The sequence below is a fragment of the Ceratotherium simum genome, chromosome 5 (genome assembly GCF_057802395.1).
Source record: "Ceratotherium simum simum isolate JZ-2026a chromosome 5, ASM5780239v1, whole genome shotgun sequence".
Classification (NCBI taxonomy): Eukaryota; Metazoa; Chordata; class Mammalia; order Perissodactyla; family Rhinocerotidae; genus Ceratotherium; species Ceratotherium simum.
Genome location: NC_141904.1, coordinates 54,534,282 through 54,552,017, shown reverse-complemented (window position 1 = coordinate 54,552,017; position 17,736 = coordinate 54,534,282). Strand labels below are relative to the sequence as shown.

Sequence of the window (17,736 nt, the reverse complement as noted above, 5' to 3'; positions counted from 1 at the left end):
AAGATAAGCAAAATGACATGCGATAGGAGGAGCCTGTCCCTGTTCGGCTTGATGACATCCAGGCCCGTCTCCCACTCTTGCTTACGGGGCCTTGTTCCATATGATCACATGATTTAGCCATGCACAGAAATAAGTTTCAAAAGAGAAGACCGTCAGTGTTATAGATCAGGACCCACAGAAGGTAAAATGGAAAACTGTGCTTTTGGGGTTCAGACATAGGACAGAATATTCTGATAAGAAGCAGTTCCTCACGAGCCCTGACAGGTGAGTGCGGTGGCCTTCTGAGCAGAGTGGAGCAGTGGCCCGTGCCATAACAAGGGGGCTGTCTGAAAGTCCCACCATCACGAGGGAACCTTCGACCTCAGAAAGAGGGCTGTTGGCTGAGGAAGCCATAGAGGGGAGCAAAGTGCCGACTCGAGTTGGGGAGGATGAGCCACAGTCAGGCGGCCCATGGGGAACACAGAGACCAGGCCAGCACTCGGCCTCTCAAGGAATCGGGCAGACTCCGTCATTTAAGCCCCTTAGCAAAAAGCTTGTGATACCTAAAAACCAGAAGAATGCATTTTTCAAAAAATGGTTGAAAAGGCATAACAGAAGGCTGTGCATGTACCTAGTGAACAGCTCTGAGGAGCACTGACCCCTCTGAAGAAGCCTGCGTTTAAGCTGCCCCATCAGCAGAAGGTTCTTCCTGGTAGAATAAGGGACAGAACATGCAGGTGTAGGTGCAGCCTGACTGCAGCGTGACCGGGAGATGGCGGGTCCCACAAGCAGCAGGTCTGGCGCCTTTACAGACAGCCTTTCTGCTTCAGGAACCACCATTTCCATAAATTCAAAAATAGATTCTTCTCTCCAGACAAACCACATTCCTCTGCCCAAAGGTTGTTTCATATTTCCACTGACCGACCTAACATCAGCTCTAATACCTAGATCCTTTTCTCTTAAAATTCAGAAAAACACTCACCCTCACCACTGGCCTTGTCTTGAGACCCAGGCAGTCTCCCATCTCACCTGCCATCATCCCACCCCTACAGGGTGTCCTCAAGACCACTCTCTCAGTTGTTCCCACGTTGGAAGCAAGGGCCCCAGGCCTGCTCCTCACTCTTGCCTGCTCTCCCAAATCCCCAGTAGAGGAGGAATATATTTTAGAAAAATAAAAACTTTTTCAACAAATTAAAGTGTAGCTGGAGTCCATTTCTTTTTTTTTGGTGCAGCAGATTGGCCCTGAGCTAACATCTGTTGCCGAGCTAACATCTCTTGCCAATATCTTCCTCTCTTTGCTTGAGGAAAATTGTCACTGAGCTAACATCTGTGCCAGTCTTCCTCTATTTTGTATGTATGTGGGATGCCACCACAGCATGGCCTGATGAGTGGCATGTAGGTCTGCACCCAGGATCCAAACCCACGAACCCCAGGTGGCCAAAGTGGAGCACGTGAACTTGACCACTATGCCATGGGGCTGGCCCCTGGAGTCCATTTTTGAGTTGGGTAGGCTCATAAAGAAGCCAGAGCTCTGTGCTTGATGACAGTTCTATCGCTAACCAACTTGCAGAACAAATCGACCACCCACCATAACAATAAGATCCTTTGTAGGAAAACAGGCAATTGGCAAAGTTAGTTACTTTAGACCATAAAAATCAAACATCAAATAAACTAAACTGCCCTGGTTTCTTTCACAAGCGTGGGGTCAGCAATAAAGTGGGTTCGTCAAGCAGGTAAAGCCTATACTGTGCACCGAGAAGCTTCCAGGGCCTCCACAACCTGCCCTTCCAGGCCTGGGGCTGATTCTGAAACATGTTGGACTAGAGCTGGGAAGCGCGACCTGGCCGAGCTGTCTGGATGGAAATCACAGAGACGGTTATTAACGAGGCTCTTGCTCGCTGATAGTTAAATCAGAGCTCCTACTTCCATTTTGTGATATTACGAGAAACACAAAATTAATGACGCTAAATGCACTGCTCCTGGGGACACAACAAAATAATGAATTTTTTTTTAGGAGGTGGGATGGGAGCCAAAAAGGAAAGACATTTAATCTTAAAACTTTTCTAAAACAAAGAAAAAATCATGCTCTACAACTTCAAATTTTTCTTACAAAGAAAAATTTAATGTTAGATGCGAGGTTGCAGCAGGCTTAAAGCAGACAGATATGAGGAGTGGTGCAGCCCGTAAAAATCCAGTTTTTAGGTACTGACTGGCAAAGATCATCGCCCATACCAGAAACTTCAGTCCTGGTCGGGTGATGCTGGACTGATGGTGTGAAGCCACACAGTAAGACCCACACCCAACGGAGAAACACAGTCCGAGATGAGGCGACAGTGGGTTAGCCCTTTAGGAGAAACAGTGCTCTCTGCAGCTGGTATGAAGTTACCATCAGCACCAAAGGAGCCAGGAAGGTAAGAAGAAATCTACATAATTACAGAACTGCCCTCAAGAGTGCCCGCCCCTTCTAAAGCTCTCACTAGCAAACACCAGCTCTTTGCAAGGAGAGCTCCCAAAGACAATAAAATTATTACACAGTTTTATTCTGAAGAACATGTTGCATTTTAATAAAAAAGAATTTATGTCAGGAAAGAGTCATTTACAAACCTTGAAGTGTTTTTGCTTGGATCTGGAGTAAGAATGTCTTAAGAAGAGGTCTGTAAGGTCTTGATAACAAAGTGTTGTTATTTACAAAAAAAAAAAAATTAACACGTTGTCTATGTAACATTTAAAAATTTTGAACCCAAAATTGCTACCTGTCTTTTTGACTGCAGGGAATCCCTGCCAAGGTACCTTGATAAAGTCGGCATAATTCTGTGAACAGAAAAGGAAGCCTTGACAAGTCTAATGATCCAAAAGTGGGGTTTCCATCGGGAAGTACAATCAGCATGTGAGTGCATTCTAATGAAAACTTCAGCCCTCATTCAATTGCATATAAAAGCCCTCAGAGAGAACACACAGTACAGCAAATGTTTTATAAAAAGGCAGCAATACGATTTGTACAGACCCCGACATTCTAATCCTGCAGATCTTCACTTTGCTCCCTCCGTCCCCCCGCCCCTTCTCCAGCACTCCTAGTCCCCAGGGGATAAGAGCAAAGGGACTTCGTTCATCTTTGCGATGGTTTCTGTACCAGAAATGCAAAAATGTCCTGTGGGGGCAGCTGAGAAAACCAGAACTGTGAATGCCATAGGGTCAGAGCAACCAGCTTGACCTCCTTTGTCATGAACTTTTCAGAGGGTTAGCAGGGGAAAAAAGACAGTTGCAACCCATGGTGGATCAAAAGGTACAATATCAAATCATAGAACTTGCACCCAAAGACAAGACCGCGAAGAGTCATCTGGTATACCTTGTGTAAAGATAGGCTCATAGTGACTCAAAATATTTTAGAAAAATCTCTGTAGTGTCAAGTTCTTTTGAACTTAAAATTGTACCCCCAAAAGATTTTCACTGACTAAATGAGAATTGGCTCTATTTCTTCTACTTCTGGATAGCCCAAGTAAAAATACTAATAATTTCTAGATTTCAGTGGGGAACTACAATTATTAGGACCCATGGATATTGCTGCAGTTCAAATACGGTACAATAATTACAAAATATAGACCATCTCTTTACAAATACAAATTATAGTATATTACAAGTCATGTACAGTAAATCTATAATTTTTAAACAAACTAGCGTATCTAAGTTTACCTGGTTGCGAGTGCATTATTATTCCAGTTTACAATTGCCCTTAGCCTGACGGTCAGACACTGACCGTCGGAGCGATGCTCTCTCATGTAAACTGGCGTCACGTAACAGAAGGGTTCTGCTCCCTTTCAGGATGACGGCTGGTAGGTAGCTCCTGACTTACACACTGTATTTCAGAACAGCTAAACAGGAACCAGGAAGCAGTGTATTTTGGGGGAAAGGGTGTAAAAATGGATATGCTGGGCCCAGTGAATGTCTGATATGCTAGACCGATGGCTGAGGTAATGACACAGGTATGGTGATCGTCATCACCTGTAACCTTCCCCACCGTGCTTGCAGGCAGGTGGGCGTGGGTGAGTGCCCCAGGTGCGCTCTGGACGAGCGGGCGGGGCTCGTCCGACCTCCTCGCAGGTCCTCTCCGAGAGGGCTGAACCTGCCCTTTCCCGCAGCTGGGGCTGGACACGTGTGCACGGCTGTTCCCTACCAGGTTTATGGCTTCCTTGAGGCATGACATCACTTGTACAAAAGTCTAATTGAACATGGACTCCACACTAGTGCCTAAACTTTCCTAACTACGAGGCACTTTTTCCCTGGCCCTCCGGCGCCCCACCTGAGGCCAGAGTCAGTCCGCCCCTCCTGGGGGCTACAGGGTAGTGATGCATATCATTTCATCTGCCAGGTCCTCCTCATCTCTCCCGGGGTCCGGCTCTTCGTCACTGTAGCCCGGCCCGAAGTCCTGGAGCTCATAGTCCTGCCGGTGTGCGCCGGAGCCCACGTCCCCATTGGCCCGGGGATGCACGTTCCCGTTAAGCAGGTTGCTGGCTGCACTCTCCATCTCGTCGATGGTTAGGTCACAGGCATCGGCGATTTCGTGTTTTGTCGCCGACACGAACTTTGGGTCCCTTGCATACCGTCCTAAGCCTTCGGATATCAGGACCTGTACAGGAAAGAGGATCAATGGTATGAATGCGTGATAAGGCTTTGGTAGGGGAAAAATGACAGAAAAACCACCTCGAGCACTAACTGCATGATGGGCTTTTGGGACTCAGCCAATCAGGTTTGCTAGACCTTGTACATAACTACACGTAAATGTAAATGGCTTTGGCTTTGAAAATGTCATGGAGCTCAAAAACTACACATGGCCCAACAAGAGTGAAACCCATTGGGGAAAAATGTTTTAGTATAAACCGGTAAAATTTGCAGGAACAGCACCCATAATCCTAGGCACAGCTGATTCATGAGACTTGGCAGTGGTGGTGTTTTATATTCGAACTTTAAGTACCATCCTTGCTTCTAACAAGTGGGCAGAGTCCAGATTCAAAGTGACGCCCCCTGGCTCTGGAGCCCACCCACCTGCAGAACCACCACCCAGTCCTCCTGAGCGAGGTTCTCCACAGTTCCACCTCTGCTGTGCCTGGAGCCTGCCCTCCTGTGGCATACTCAGTGAGCTGTACTCACGGCCTCCACCAAGCTGTCTGCGCTCCTCTGCTTGTCACTGTTTTTGTTGCGGAAGCTGCTGGGGACAGTCAGGCTGGCTGGTGTGAAAGTCCGATAGGAGATGCCAGGCTCATCCGTGTACCATGAGCTGCGGTGCAGGGATGGCAGGCTGCCGTTGACCTGGTCCAGGGCCTCCGACCGCTCGACCTGGATCAGGGGGGTGTAGCACAGCGTCCAGTCCCGGTATGGGGGGGTCGCTGGAGGGGTGGCCCATGACCTGGTTGAGTGGCTCGGCGAGTACTTCTGGGCTTTAGTTGAATCTAGGCCTGCAACTGCCATGATCTGAGGAGAAAGGGCAAGGTGGGAGACCAGAGGTCCTCAGAGGTCCAGGCCTCAGGCCCCCTCAGAACAGACCAAGTGTGAGGCACTGTTTCACAGGGGCAGCCTCAGACGAGGACTTGAAAAGGACATGAGCACAGTGAGTAAATTAGATGAATTGGCAGTAAAAATTTGGCTTTCTAGCAGACTGTATTTTCTTTTTCCCCAAATCCATAATGTATTTCCAAAGACTGTTCCCCAGTAGGAAACAGTTGCTAATTCATGAAATTGCTTTAGAACGTTAAAGACTCAGGGAAGATGTACAAGCTGTGGTATATGAACATACCACCCAGTTCACTCTGGGTTTAAATACAAAAGTACTTTCAGGGCAAACTAGCGATCCTCAGCACTGGTAGGGAACACAGCTGGTTCTCTTCACTAGAGCAACTCGTCACATGGCCAGCATTTGGTCTGTTCTGAAGCTCTGGGCACAGCCCTGCTCCTTCCACCTACAGCTGCACCATGGTAGGTCTGCCCTGGCATCCCACTGCACAGAGGGACACTGAGGCCCGGTCTTGTGAACAGCACAGGCCCGTGGCCAAGTCGGGAGCCACGACCTCCCGAGGAGGCAGTGCAGACAGGCAGATCTGGGCCTCGTTGGGGCAGAGCAGCAGAAAGAAGACCGTCTTCAGGCTCGTGCCTGTGTAGACTGCCAAGGCTGCTTGGTTCATGGTATCTGATGGCCTGGACCTTCCCTAGGGTTGTCCTTCTTCCATGATAAAGCAGGACACAAGTAAAAATTAACGTAAAAACCGAAGGCAGAGAAGTAAAACATTCGCAGAGAGATGTGAGCAGAAAATCTGAAATGTGGTTAGTGCAAGCTAAGGACGCTCACGGTAAGAAACCAGCTGGGAGAGCTGGCTCGGCAGATTTACAGGCTGGGGGCCCTGTAGGATGGAGCTCTCCCTGCCTCCCCCCCGCCACCAACACATACACAAGTGGACAGATCTCTGACGTGCTCTCTTCAGAAAGAAAAAGCACCCTATCTTGTCCTTGAGGCAAAGCCCTGGTGAGTGGGCTCCAGTCTGCACTCCCTCCTGTCCAGCCGCCCTCGCTGTGTACGGGTCCTTCTCCCTGGACCAGACTGCCATTGCAGGCAGAGGGGAGGTCCACCCACCCTCGTGACCATGGGGCCCTGCCTCGAGACAGCTCCATAAACATGTTCTAATGAAGGAATGGCCTCTCAGAGCAGGTAAGGGGCAGCGCTGATTGTTCAGGGTCAGCTGAGTGGTCCCAGGTGGTCTTCAGTGCTGGAGGGATGTGGGGGAGAAGACTGTGGACTGAGGCTGAGAGCCAGCTCTGGAAGCTGGCAGCCTTGGATTCAAATGCCAACTTGGTCACTCACCTCCTGTGTGAGCTTGAGCATGTCACCTGCCCTCTCTGATGTCTGCTTATCCATAAAATGGGGCTCATGATAGTATCTATTGTTGTTACAGGATTGAACCCGAGGGTATGTGAAGGTTCTTTCCTTCCCTTCTAGTGCTGGCAGCCAGGGGAAGGCGGTGTCCTGAGGGTGGGTCCCATGCAGGGTGCCCCTCGGGCACTGGGGGAAAGGTCAGGTGGGCCAGCTCACCTGTTGCTGCATCAGGTGCAGAGGCAGGGCCGTGCGGTGGGGGAAGGCGGGGGATGGCGGGACCTCCTCCTGGCTGCTCTGCCTGCGCAGGCACTCGAAGTTGAAGGAGGACCTCCGGTGGGCTGAGGAGTTAAAGCACATGGTGTGGTTGTTAAAGAAGTTCTCTGTCAGGACTCTGGGGCTCTGGGAGCCAGGGCGGTCCACTGGACATTCAGCAGGGACCCCAGGAGGAAGCAAGTGGTACGTCCAAGAAAAAGCATTTGGTAGTGAGATCTCAGAGCTTTGGAAGGGAGGATGAAAAAGAAACCCAACTGAGGGATGTTTTTAAAAAGTGCAAGCTGGTTTCTTGTAAATGCCGTGCCTCTTCACAAGGGGAGGAGCTGAAGGCATCCAGAGGGCAGCTGTTCTGACGTGAAGCCCCCGGCCCTACATTCCCGGCCCCGGGAAAGCAGCATTTCAGGTCAAGTACAAGCTGTCATTCTAGAATCCCACAGGCACTTGCTGACTGCCCCGTTCTCACCTTGGGGGCCGCGGTATCTTGCTGGTGCTCCCGTGTTCACACCCATCTTAAAGGGAGTACCTTGCTAGCTGCCCTATCAGCTCAACCAGGTAACAAGCAAATTCTCTCGTTGGGAAAGACCCAGCTTCTCTAGCACCAAAGACAAAACCAACAAAAAAGAACACTTCTAACTTTAAAGAACGTAGCTGTCCTGTTAACAGCCACTCTGGATAGAAGCTTATACACAGGCTGAATCATGACAAGAGATTCAGAGCTTGGGGCTTCACGGGGCACCAGGCCCAGGAGGTCAGCCTGGATTCTGGGTCCCCAGGCACAGACCAGAGGCCTCCCCGTGGAAACACCTCCACCCTCACAGGTGCTGGCACGGTGGGTGGAAGCTGCTCTGGGAGCCTTGCCGATAGTTTGCAACGGGGTGGCCAACTCACTCCAACAGCTCCTTTCTTGACCTCTGCTTTCTAAGCTCACAGAGCATTTCTCATGCCCCAGCAAAACTCCACACACCCCTAATTCCTGTATTGGAAAACTGCAGGGACCAGCCTTGGGGGAGATCTCCCAGGTATCCTGGGGCTGCACATGAAGCTGCAGAAACTGGGTTCTGTTTTAGAGGGCCCTGCTCTAAAAGTGCACGAAGACCAGGCTGAGCCCTTGGCAGGCCACTGCTCAAGGGAGAGGAACAAGACAGACAACCAGTCCTCGTCTGGCAGGCCCCACGCGCACTGTGGGGCGTGCTGGGGCCTCCTCGAGTTGCCTATATAGGACACAGCCGTCAGACAGCCAACCTCCGTCCCCCACACAGGGGCCGAATTCAACAGTGCACTAAGGAGGATGGGCTTCTCTTGTCCGCACAACCTCTAGGACCCTCCTAGGATCAGATGGCAGGGGCCAGGGGCTCAGAGCCAGAAAAGGAAAAGCACCACCCCTCTCACTCAGGTGGTGCCTATCAGTTTTGAAAATGGGTCCACGTACAGCTATCATCTTGTTTGCTCTGCACAACCATCTCTGATGGAGGAAGTAATCACACTGTAGCTGAGAACACAGGCCGAGGAGTTCCACGTTCTCCCTGCCCAAGGTCTGAACTCATGGGCAGCAAAGCAAATAAAATACATTTTATTTGCTCTTACAAATAAAGAGGGCAGCCGCTCTTGCCCGCTCAGATCCCTCGCTTCACTAGGGTGGCGCACGTGGATGGTGGGCATTAACACTGCCACCAAAGAGAGTGAAGGGAGGTGTGAGGAGGGCAGTGGAACTCACATGAGCAAGGGGCATCCGCCCGGCCTCACCTGCACATGCGTCATCCGGTATTTATGGAGACAGAATTGCTGTGTTTAGCAGCATGTGTTTGGGGCTGTGAAATTAAATATTAACTATGGAAATAGGTCTGATTACACTCCCTTCCCAGCAGGGTTGTGACAGCTGGAGAGAGGCAGAGGGCCCTGGGCGCCACCCAACCACATTCATTATTGTGCATGTAGTCAGCAGACTCGGAGCCGACCTGTCTTGGCTATTTTTGGTTACTGATTAGAGTCCTGCTCAATCCTGGGTTGAGCTTCATTCCTCAGAAACACCAGAAATGGACATTCTTTAACCACCATCAAGATGCCCACATGTCCAAAATCACGCTGCCCAGCCAGGAGCGGCTGCATTTCTTTTTGCAGCCTGAGTTCCTCCCTCAAGGTGACCCAGATCTCCTGGGGGCGCCAGTTACGCCACCTGCACAAGAAAACCAGGTAGGGGAGCATCCAGCCTCTGCTCCTTCTCAGCAGGATGGGATGCCCCGGCCCGAGGATGGGAGCGCCCACCCTAGAGGTCATCACCAAGGCCAAAACCTGCCCCACAAGCAGAGGGCACTGGCAGACCCAAGGCAAAGATGAGAGAGGAGGGGGGAAAGGTGAAAAAGGAGGAGAACTCCCCAGGTGCGGACTGAGGAGAGATGGACACCACAAGTTTCAGGTGCCCCTCAGAGACGTGGGCCTTGTAAGATAGGCCTGGGCTCATCCCTTCCCCACAGAGGGTCAGTTACCCCATCCACCCGAGGGGGCCTGACAACAACATGGTGCACGTCTTCCTACCTCTCAGGATGGATCCCAGGCTCAGAGGCAATGATAACATGCACAAAACATGCCTCTTATCAGATGCTACGTACTGGGCAACTTTAGGGCCACACACTGCCTTTCTCTGTTCTCAAAGAGAGTCAAGAACAGCGCTGAAGTGGCTCAGGCTCTCCCACGTGGGATACGGATAAGATAAAGGGAAGATGATAGGATCTCCAACCAGGCGGCTGGTCTTAAGGACTAAAGGTTCCTGACATGGCAGGACCACATCTGTCACATTCTCCAAGGCTGGGGTTGGGGGAGAGGCACGCTGTTCTCTGGGAGGCTTCACCCAAAACAAAAAATCTGGCCTCACATGTTGGGGTGGGAGGTAGTAGGCGTCTCCTTGGAGATCTCCGGGAATCGTAGCAAACGGGTGAGTCATCGTCCTCTAAGAAGCCTTGGGGGTGATGGTAGCCTCGAGGCCGCTCGAAGTCCAAGTTGCTGCCTGGATATCGGTTGTAGTAGCCATAGTTTTGCCTGGTGGTCAGGAAGCCCAAAGAGAGTAAGGGGCCCATGAGAGCCTAGTGAACAAGGCCTGTCCCTTAGCTCTAACAGACCCACATCTACAGTCCTCTCCCCACCTCCTTGGACACAGTAGACTAGCTGAGAATAAGGCAGTCCTCAGCTTCATGGAGGATTCTAGATGGAGGGCACAGGCCATTACAGGAAAGTTCAGGACGGCAGGCCTACGATGAGTGAGGTGCTGGTGGTTTCCCTCCCTGGGCAGCCTCAGACCCGGGTCAGATGTGATTGCAGGTGCCCTGCAAGCCTGACTCTCACCCGCTCACCTCTTCCTTGAGAACCCCTCTCCTGATGCCTGTCCCTGGCCAGGTGCTGGGCTGGGCAACAGGACACAAAGATGCATGAAGCACACCACCCCTCCCCCACTCAAGGAGCTTAGCAGATACCACACACACACAGACATCCAATGCAAGCTGAAGAAGGTCTGCGCCAGGAAAGGAGTTCAGGGTGGGTTCCGTGAGCTTTGGGGAGGGGGAACATTTCAGTTCCAGTCAGGGAATGAGAAGCAAGTCCCTGCACCAGGCTCTTGAAGAGAGGGTAGAATCAGGCCAGCAGAGATGGGGAAAGGGGTCCAAGTGGTGGCCATGGTGTGACGGAGGCCCAGAAGGAGGAAACTCAGAATCCATTTGGCTCAGAATCAGTGGTTCCGGAAGTGAGGCGTTATAGGAGGCTAATGGAGGAACTGGTGGAGAGCAGGGTGAGGGGGGGCAGGCTGCGGCTGGCCTGGAATATGAGGCTGGCCTGGAATATGAGGCTAACGTCTACTAATAGCTCAGGTGCCAGAGGTGACCTCACTGCAGTACCACATCCACTTCAATGGGCCACCTGGGCATGGTGAGATGCAGTTTATAGAGGAGAGGGTGGCAGACGATCTTTGTCCCCTGCACCGCCTGCTACGTGTCCCAAAGCAAATTACCCCTTTTAACTTCAAACATTCTTTCTTCAGCACAGTAGCCTGGAGAGGCACCTCTGCTGAGAGATGCCACTCTGACCTCGTCTTCTCATCTCCAGGAGGGACCTCTCGATGGGAGTGGGCAACAGGTGCTGTTCATTAGGACCCCATGCAAGCTGCGGGCTGGCCAAGCTGCCATGCAGATGAGCCCCCAGCCCAGAGCGCTCAGCATTAATGAAACAAAATAGGATCTCTCAGAAGACAGGGACTGATGGAAAGGGGTAACCCGCCATGAGGCAGGCCCAGCTCTCACTTCCGGAGCCTCTACTAACAGCCTCACAGGCCCCTGGCAGAAAGAGTGACTGGGTCTAAAGAACAGCCTCCAATTTGCCTCTCTCTGGCCCTGTTTCTCCAGCTCTGACTTGTCCTGTGGCCTGGAGTCTGTGCTCCTGTCTTGCTCTCCAGGACAGTCCTGGGAGCAGCCGCAGGGGCCCACGGTCTCATGAGCGAGCAGAGCACAAGGGGCAGGAGAGGCGAGGCCCCCAAGGTCGGCCCAGCTGCAGAGCCCTCACCTACTCCAGGTTGGCGAGCTGTCATCCTCGTAGTACTCCTCACCACTGAAATACTCCTGCTCCCCCCAGCAGCGGGGGTCCCGGAAGTAGCCGTGAATCTCTGGGTCTTCCTGGCAGATAGTTGGGAACTGCTCATCTCCTGAGTCAGACCTGCAGTTAGGAGAGAGGACCTGAGCGCCTGGGTAGGCAGCAGATAATTCCTGCGGCCATGCCTCAGCCTATGGCCAGCACCCCTGCCCGAGGTGCTCCTGGTCTCTCCCAGGATGCACCTGCCTCACGTGGGACTGGACTCCTAAGGCCTCTGGCAACGGCGGGGGGTGAGTGTGTGTGTGTCTGTGTGTGTGTGTGTACATGCACACGCCAGGAAGGCATTTCTCTCTCAGCACCCCGCACAATGCTGGTGCCAAACCACTATGCCCAGAGGCCTCAGAACCAAAGGAGTAGGTGTAATTTGGGGAACAGAGCAAGAAAACAGACCTAGAGACCTGCAGTGATCGGCAGCCCTGGGGAAATGATGCTGGACTCCCAGGCCATCCACTCTGATCCCTGCTCCTTCCTACCATGGCCCAGGGTGACATCGGAGCCTCGAACACAGAGGCTCCCTCACCACCAACTTCCCACTGCGTCCAACCCAGGAAGTGCGACGGGAGTTTAAGATACAGTGTCACAGAGGAGACTCTCCTGGACAATGTCTGCCAAATTTTCAAAGACTGCCCTGCCCCGGGACTGCCGTAATATCTCCCTGAACACCAGCCAGGCTCTGGGACATCACATCTCTCCAAAGAGAGGACAGTTTTTCCTCCAAGTTCTTCAATCTCTCGCCTGCCCTCCTCTGGCTCAAGTTGCTCCCGATTTCATGTGATATAATTAAACGAGGAGACCTATCCTCCCCGTCGCCAACAAAACAACCATCCCACACATTATTCAACCCAGTTCAACAAACAGGGGGCAGGATACACTGCATGTGTGTTGAGCGCTGCAGGGGAGACCAAGGAGAAGACCTGGCCCCTGGTCTTGAGGAGACTGGGGTCATGCTTTTATGAAGCCCCCACAAGAGGCTTTGACCGCAGAGAGCAGCAGGCAGTGCCCAGGCCCAGGCATCTGGAAGTGCACAGTGGGCTCTCCCAGCACTGTTGTGAGGCCTGCAGGGGCTGGCTAGTGGACATGCTGGCATGTGAATCTCAGTCCTTGGGTGGTAACCGTCTACACAGATATGGATCGGAAAGCTCCTTGGCTTAGAAATCAAAACAACTACCTCCGACTCCTGAGTCCACAGCCCTGAGCTCTAACATCCTAGTTGGCTCAAAGGAATTTCTCATCTCAGCATTGAGAGAGGCTAGCTGGTCACACTTATAACACGCAGTATTTAACACATGAACACAGGCAATGAGCACATACCTAATGTAAGTTTCATAATAGCGGGTTCTATCCAGGAAAAGCATAACATGGGAGGGAAGGAGAAGATACAAGTTAAATATTTCCAACAACATTTAAAATGCAGATATCAGGCTACTTCCTAGAGCAGAGGTCAGCAAAGTATGGTTCACAGGCCAAATATGGGCTGCTACCTGTTTTTGTGTGGCCCACAAGCTACAAACTGTTTTTATACTTTTAAAGGACTGAAAAAAAATCAAAGGAAGAAAAATATTTTATCACACGTGACTATATGAAGTTCACATTTCGGTGTCCATAAATAAAGTTTTATTGGGACACACCTAAGCGTTTGCATATTATCTACGTTGCTTTCTCCCTACAATGGCACAGTTGAGTAGCTGCGATAGAGACTTGATGGTGCTAGAAGCCTGAAATATTTATCTGGCCCTTTACAGAAAAAGCGTGCCAACTCCCGTCCCAAAGTACGTTAGCACAATTGGGGAGGGCAGAGTTTGCAGCAGCTGCTGCCATTTTAAGAGGCATCCCACATAGCGCGATACAGGACAGCAGGCGGCCCTTTATCCTTGAGGTTCATCACGTGGCTAGTGCCTGAAGAGGCCGTGACATCGTGGAGCTCACAGGTTCTAATGCAAATACCCACTGGGAATCTCCTGCACGTGCCAGAGCATGGGGAGAAGGAACCGCCTTGGGCAGACACTACGTTACCAAGTGCAAACACATTTTAAAGGTTACCTTTTAATACTGGACCTTCTTTGAGGCTCACGGTCATGCTTGTGGGAGGAATGATGCCCATTTTCAGACACATGCTCAAGGTTCCCAATGCTGGGCCGCTTTCCAGGGGCAGCTTTGGACATATTGGCATTATTGAGATTGGCATTTGTTGAGCTGGGAACTTGCTTTCCTATGGAATTATGGTTATGATGGTTATGACACACCGAATTTCCTGCTGGAGGAAACAGCGGTTTCTCAGTATCACTTGCAGGTGGAATTGAAGGCCTTTGGACATGCAGGGGACGGTGGGTGGTATTGGTCTGCTGAAGGGAATCTCTCCTATCACTATTAACATGATTGACATGGTTTCCAAGCAGGGCACCATTTCTCTGCAAAATAATGGGAGACAACACCAGGTAATTTAACAAGTATTTGATGCAGGCTAGCTATGTTAGGTAATTTTTTTCTACATGAAATACAAATTCTAGGTAAGCTCCATAGGATCTCTGTAGAACAATCTGAGTGTCTCAACGATTGGGGTGAATGCATCTGTGTGGCAGCTGGTCCCCACTGAAATGAGGAAGGTTACCGATTTCTGAGCTGGGGAGCAAGCTCTCAGCTGTCACTCGAGTGTGTTCTTCCAGTCGCTCCAAGTTGAGGTGACTTATACCCAGCAGGGCTGGTTGGCAGCCCCAGCGGTTGAGGTTGGGAGTAGGCAAGCTCTCTGGGCTGGGGAGCTGGGGGATTGAGGGTCGGCTGGCAGATCAAAGAGCTGGCCCAGGGAAGAAGGGGGTGGTTCCGGCAGGCAGCTGCTAGAAGGACCCAGGATGGTCATCCACACCGGCCAGTGGCTGTGGCCAAGCTCCTCTGAAGCTGCCAGTGTGGGGCAGAGGAGCAAGCTCAGGGAAGGAGCAGGCCCGGCCCTAGAAGAGGTGCTGTTGAATGGGGAGGCCCTGCTGGGGGGAGGGCATGGTCCGCAAGCCCCTCTATGCCCTGGAGCTTGTTTGCGTTCTCCGGGCTCTTTTGTGGCTCATGAACTACCCAAACTAGAGTCCTGCCCCACTATTTCCAGGTGGCCAGTGTGTAGCTAGGCGTGGAATAATTACTTTGAATACATCTTCTTCTTCTTCTCGTTTTGTTTCCTCGGGCTCATCATCTTGCAAATCACATGATATAGCACGCCGGATTTCGGGCCCAATGTCATGCAGTGTCCTTAATCCCGCCTAGATCAATGAAAATGGCAAAACAGATTAGACAACACGAGTGCCCTGGGCCTGGCCTGGGTCCTGGCTTTGCTCCTGCCTGATTCAGCGGTGGGAGGGGAAGGTTTCTCCAAAGGACAGCCCAGGGAACCGACTGCTTGTTGAATGGAACTGAAGGAGTCCCTGCAGCCTCAGGGTTGTAGGGTGTGGCCAGAAGTTCAAGATAAGCCTAGCATGGGGTGCTTGAGGCCCTTAACCCAGTAACCTCCTTTTCCAATACCCCACTTGCAGGGAACAGTGCCTGGTACTAGGGTCTGCCGTGGCCAAGAGCCCATGCCCATGTCTAAATGTCAGTCTACGGAACAGTGGCCTGCAGAGCGCCATCTCCCGGAGCCCCAGACAGGGCAAGGAGCACAGCCTGGCTATTTTACAGGGACGGTGGCAAGGACTCGCTGGCTGTGTCCAGGATGAGGAAGGCTACGTGCAATTGCCACAGTGCAAGCAGACCAAGCAGCCATCAGGGCCACTGGTTCTGCTAAGAAGCCATGGGAATGAGGGAGTGACACACACACTGCAACCACCAGCACACTCACAACCATGACAGATGGACTGACACACACACAAACCTGGGCTGCTGTGCAGTGCCAGCCTCTGAGGCCATCCACGGTGCCCTGGCCCACAGCCTGTGCTCAGGTTGAGAACGTGCCAACAGTCAGGTCATCCTCTTGAAGACCACAACACGTTGAAAGGGGCTCACCAGCCTCTGGAGGCAGTGTGAGACTGCCTCCAGTCTCCAGGTGCCCCCTCCAGGCCCCTCACAGACATTCTGCATTTCCCTGAGGCCCTCACAGAGGCCTTCCTCACCCTGGGCCTGGCTCCACTGGGACACGGCCTGGAAGAAACCCTTCTGTTGTTCCCGACTTCATTAGGGAAACATTCGAGATGCTTACGGACTATATATGGGGAAGGTGCAGCTGCTGACTCCGAGAAAATTGATGTTTTGACCATCAATTTGAAGAAAAACAGCATGCTGACTTAAAGACTAACAGGGGCAGTATAGCTACCTTATCCTTTTCCACAAAAAGACTTGCATCTGAAAGAGGCCTTTCCTCCCTGCCCCCAGGTCTAAGGCCACCCGTCCTGTGGCAGGGCAGCACTCCCCCATTTGCTGGCAGTCTGTCAGCAACTCAGAGCCACTAAAGGCTTGGAAAATGTGTGAGACTCTGGCTGTGCAGGTCTCCATCCGCAGCTACTCCAACATCAGGGTGGTCTGCAGAGGAGAAGTGGGCCAAGTGGGGGGTCATCAGGGGAGGGGACCACTTTCCTGTCTTTCCTCCACAACCCCCAGCAGCAGGTGGGCATAGGACATAGACAAAGCATGATGACTGAGACATGCCCAGCAGTGGCGAGGGGCGGGAGGTGAAGTGATGGTGGCCACAGTCTGGCCAGATCCAGCAGGGCTAGCCCACTGGTGTGGGAATGCTCAGACTGGTCTTCCGCAGAAGCTAGTGGTGATGATGTTCATTTAGAATGTGAAGTCATATGGGAACTTCCCAAGAGGCTCTTGTGAAAATGGCCTCATCCATAATAGCACCCAGCCTATGAGATGGTCCTGTTAAAAAGGGCACACCAGGGGGCCGGCCCAGTGGCGCAAGTGGTTAAGTGTGCGTGCTCCGCTGCCGCGGCATGGGGTTCCCGGGCCCGGATCCCAGGCGCGCACCGACACACTGCTTGGCAAGTGTGGCGGCGTCCCACATAAAGTGGAGGATTATGGGCACAGATGTTAGCCCAGGGCCAGTCTTCCTCAGCAGAAAAAAGAGGAGGATTGGCAGATGTTAGCACAGGGCTGGTCTCCTCACACACACACAAAAAAATGGCACACCAGGCTGGGTCTGGTCTGAACCATTCTTTGAATAGAGGAGCAGCAGGTCTTTCCATTTCATGAATTACAGAGGTGAAAGAGCTGCATGGAGTCAAGTTTTAAGTTTCCTGGCTAGGAATGCTGTGGTCTTGCAGGGGAAAGACACAGGTCCCAGAGCCAAACCCAGAACAGTTCATGGTGTGGTCAGTGCACGCATACATATGTACACACACACGTACGTGCAGACACACGTTTTTCCTCTCTCAGGATCCCCAAGTCCAACACATCTGAGCCTGGGGAACCATCTGGCTTGGAGGCAGACCCAACTTGCCATTCTTTTTTTTTTTTTTTTTTTCTGTGAGGAAGATCAGCCCTGAGCTAATATCCGTGCTAATCCTCCTCTTTTTGCTGAGGAAGACCAGCTCTGAGCTAACATCTATTGCCAATCCTCCTCCTTTTTTCTCCCCAAAGCCCCAGTAGATAGTTGTATGTCATAGTTGTACATCCTTCTAGTTGCTGTATGTGGGACGCGGCCTCAGCATGGCCGGAGAAGCGGTGCGTTGGTGCACACCCAGGATCTGAACCCAGGCCACCAGTAGCAGAGCGCACGCACTTAACCGCTAAGCCACAGGGCCGGCCCCCAACTTGCCATTCTAATGGAAACATCAAGAAGGAAACTCTAATGTCAAGTGGGTGAAACCTCTTACATAGCCAAGCTGCAGGTATGTGCAGAGAGGTGGAGCCTGGCAACATGAAACAGCCTGCAATTCCTTCCTTCCACATTTTTTAGGGCACCGTTATCAAGGGAAGATAAGCCCAGCCAGGGTTTCATCGTCCGACTTTGGATCACTGGGAAGAAAGGGCTGTTACATATCTGAGGCTCCCAAACAGGAGACCAGGTTTGAGACACCTGC

The 17,736-nt window shown here is 51.8% G+C and overlaps 1 protein-coding gene across 8 annotated transcripts in view; it reads right to left on the bottom strand.

The window, feature by feature from the left end:
• Positions 1 to 2,501: 2,501 nt before the first annotated feature.
• The window catches only part of CACNA1D (calcium voltage-gated channel subunit alpha1 D), a 340,557-nt gene continuing 325,322 nt past the window's right edge, over positions 2,502 to 17,736 (bottom strand). For 7 of the 8 annotated variants that reach the window (XM_087431185.1, XM_087431184.1, XM_087431186.1 and 4 more), the window contains 8 exons: positions 14,866 to 14,982; positions 13,781 to 14,148; positions 13,052 to 13,078; positions 11,654 to 11,803; positions 9,981 to 10,144; positions 7,055 to 7,176; positions 5,125 to 5,445; positions 2,502 to 4,603 (listed from right to left, as the gene is read on the bottom strand). In XM_087431185.1, coding sequence (XP_087287311.1) covers positions 4,310 to 4,603; positions 5,125 to 5,445; positions 7,055 to 7,176; positions 9,981 to 10,144; positions 11,654 to 11,803; positions 13,052 to 13,078; positions 13,781 to 14,148; positions 14,866 to 14,982 — 1,563 coding nt within the window. In that variant the 3' untranslated portion in view covers positions 2,502 to 4,309. The remainder of the gene's footprint in view (positions 4,604 to 5,124; positions 5,446 to 7,054; positions 7,177 to 9,980; positions 10,145 to 11,653; positions 11,804 to 13,051; positions 13,079 to 13,780; positions 14,149 to 14,865; positions 14,983 to 17,736) is intronic. The other variant, XM_087431187.1, reaches the window with a different exon arrangement.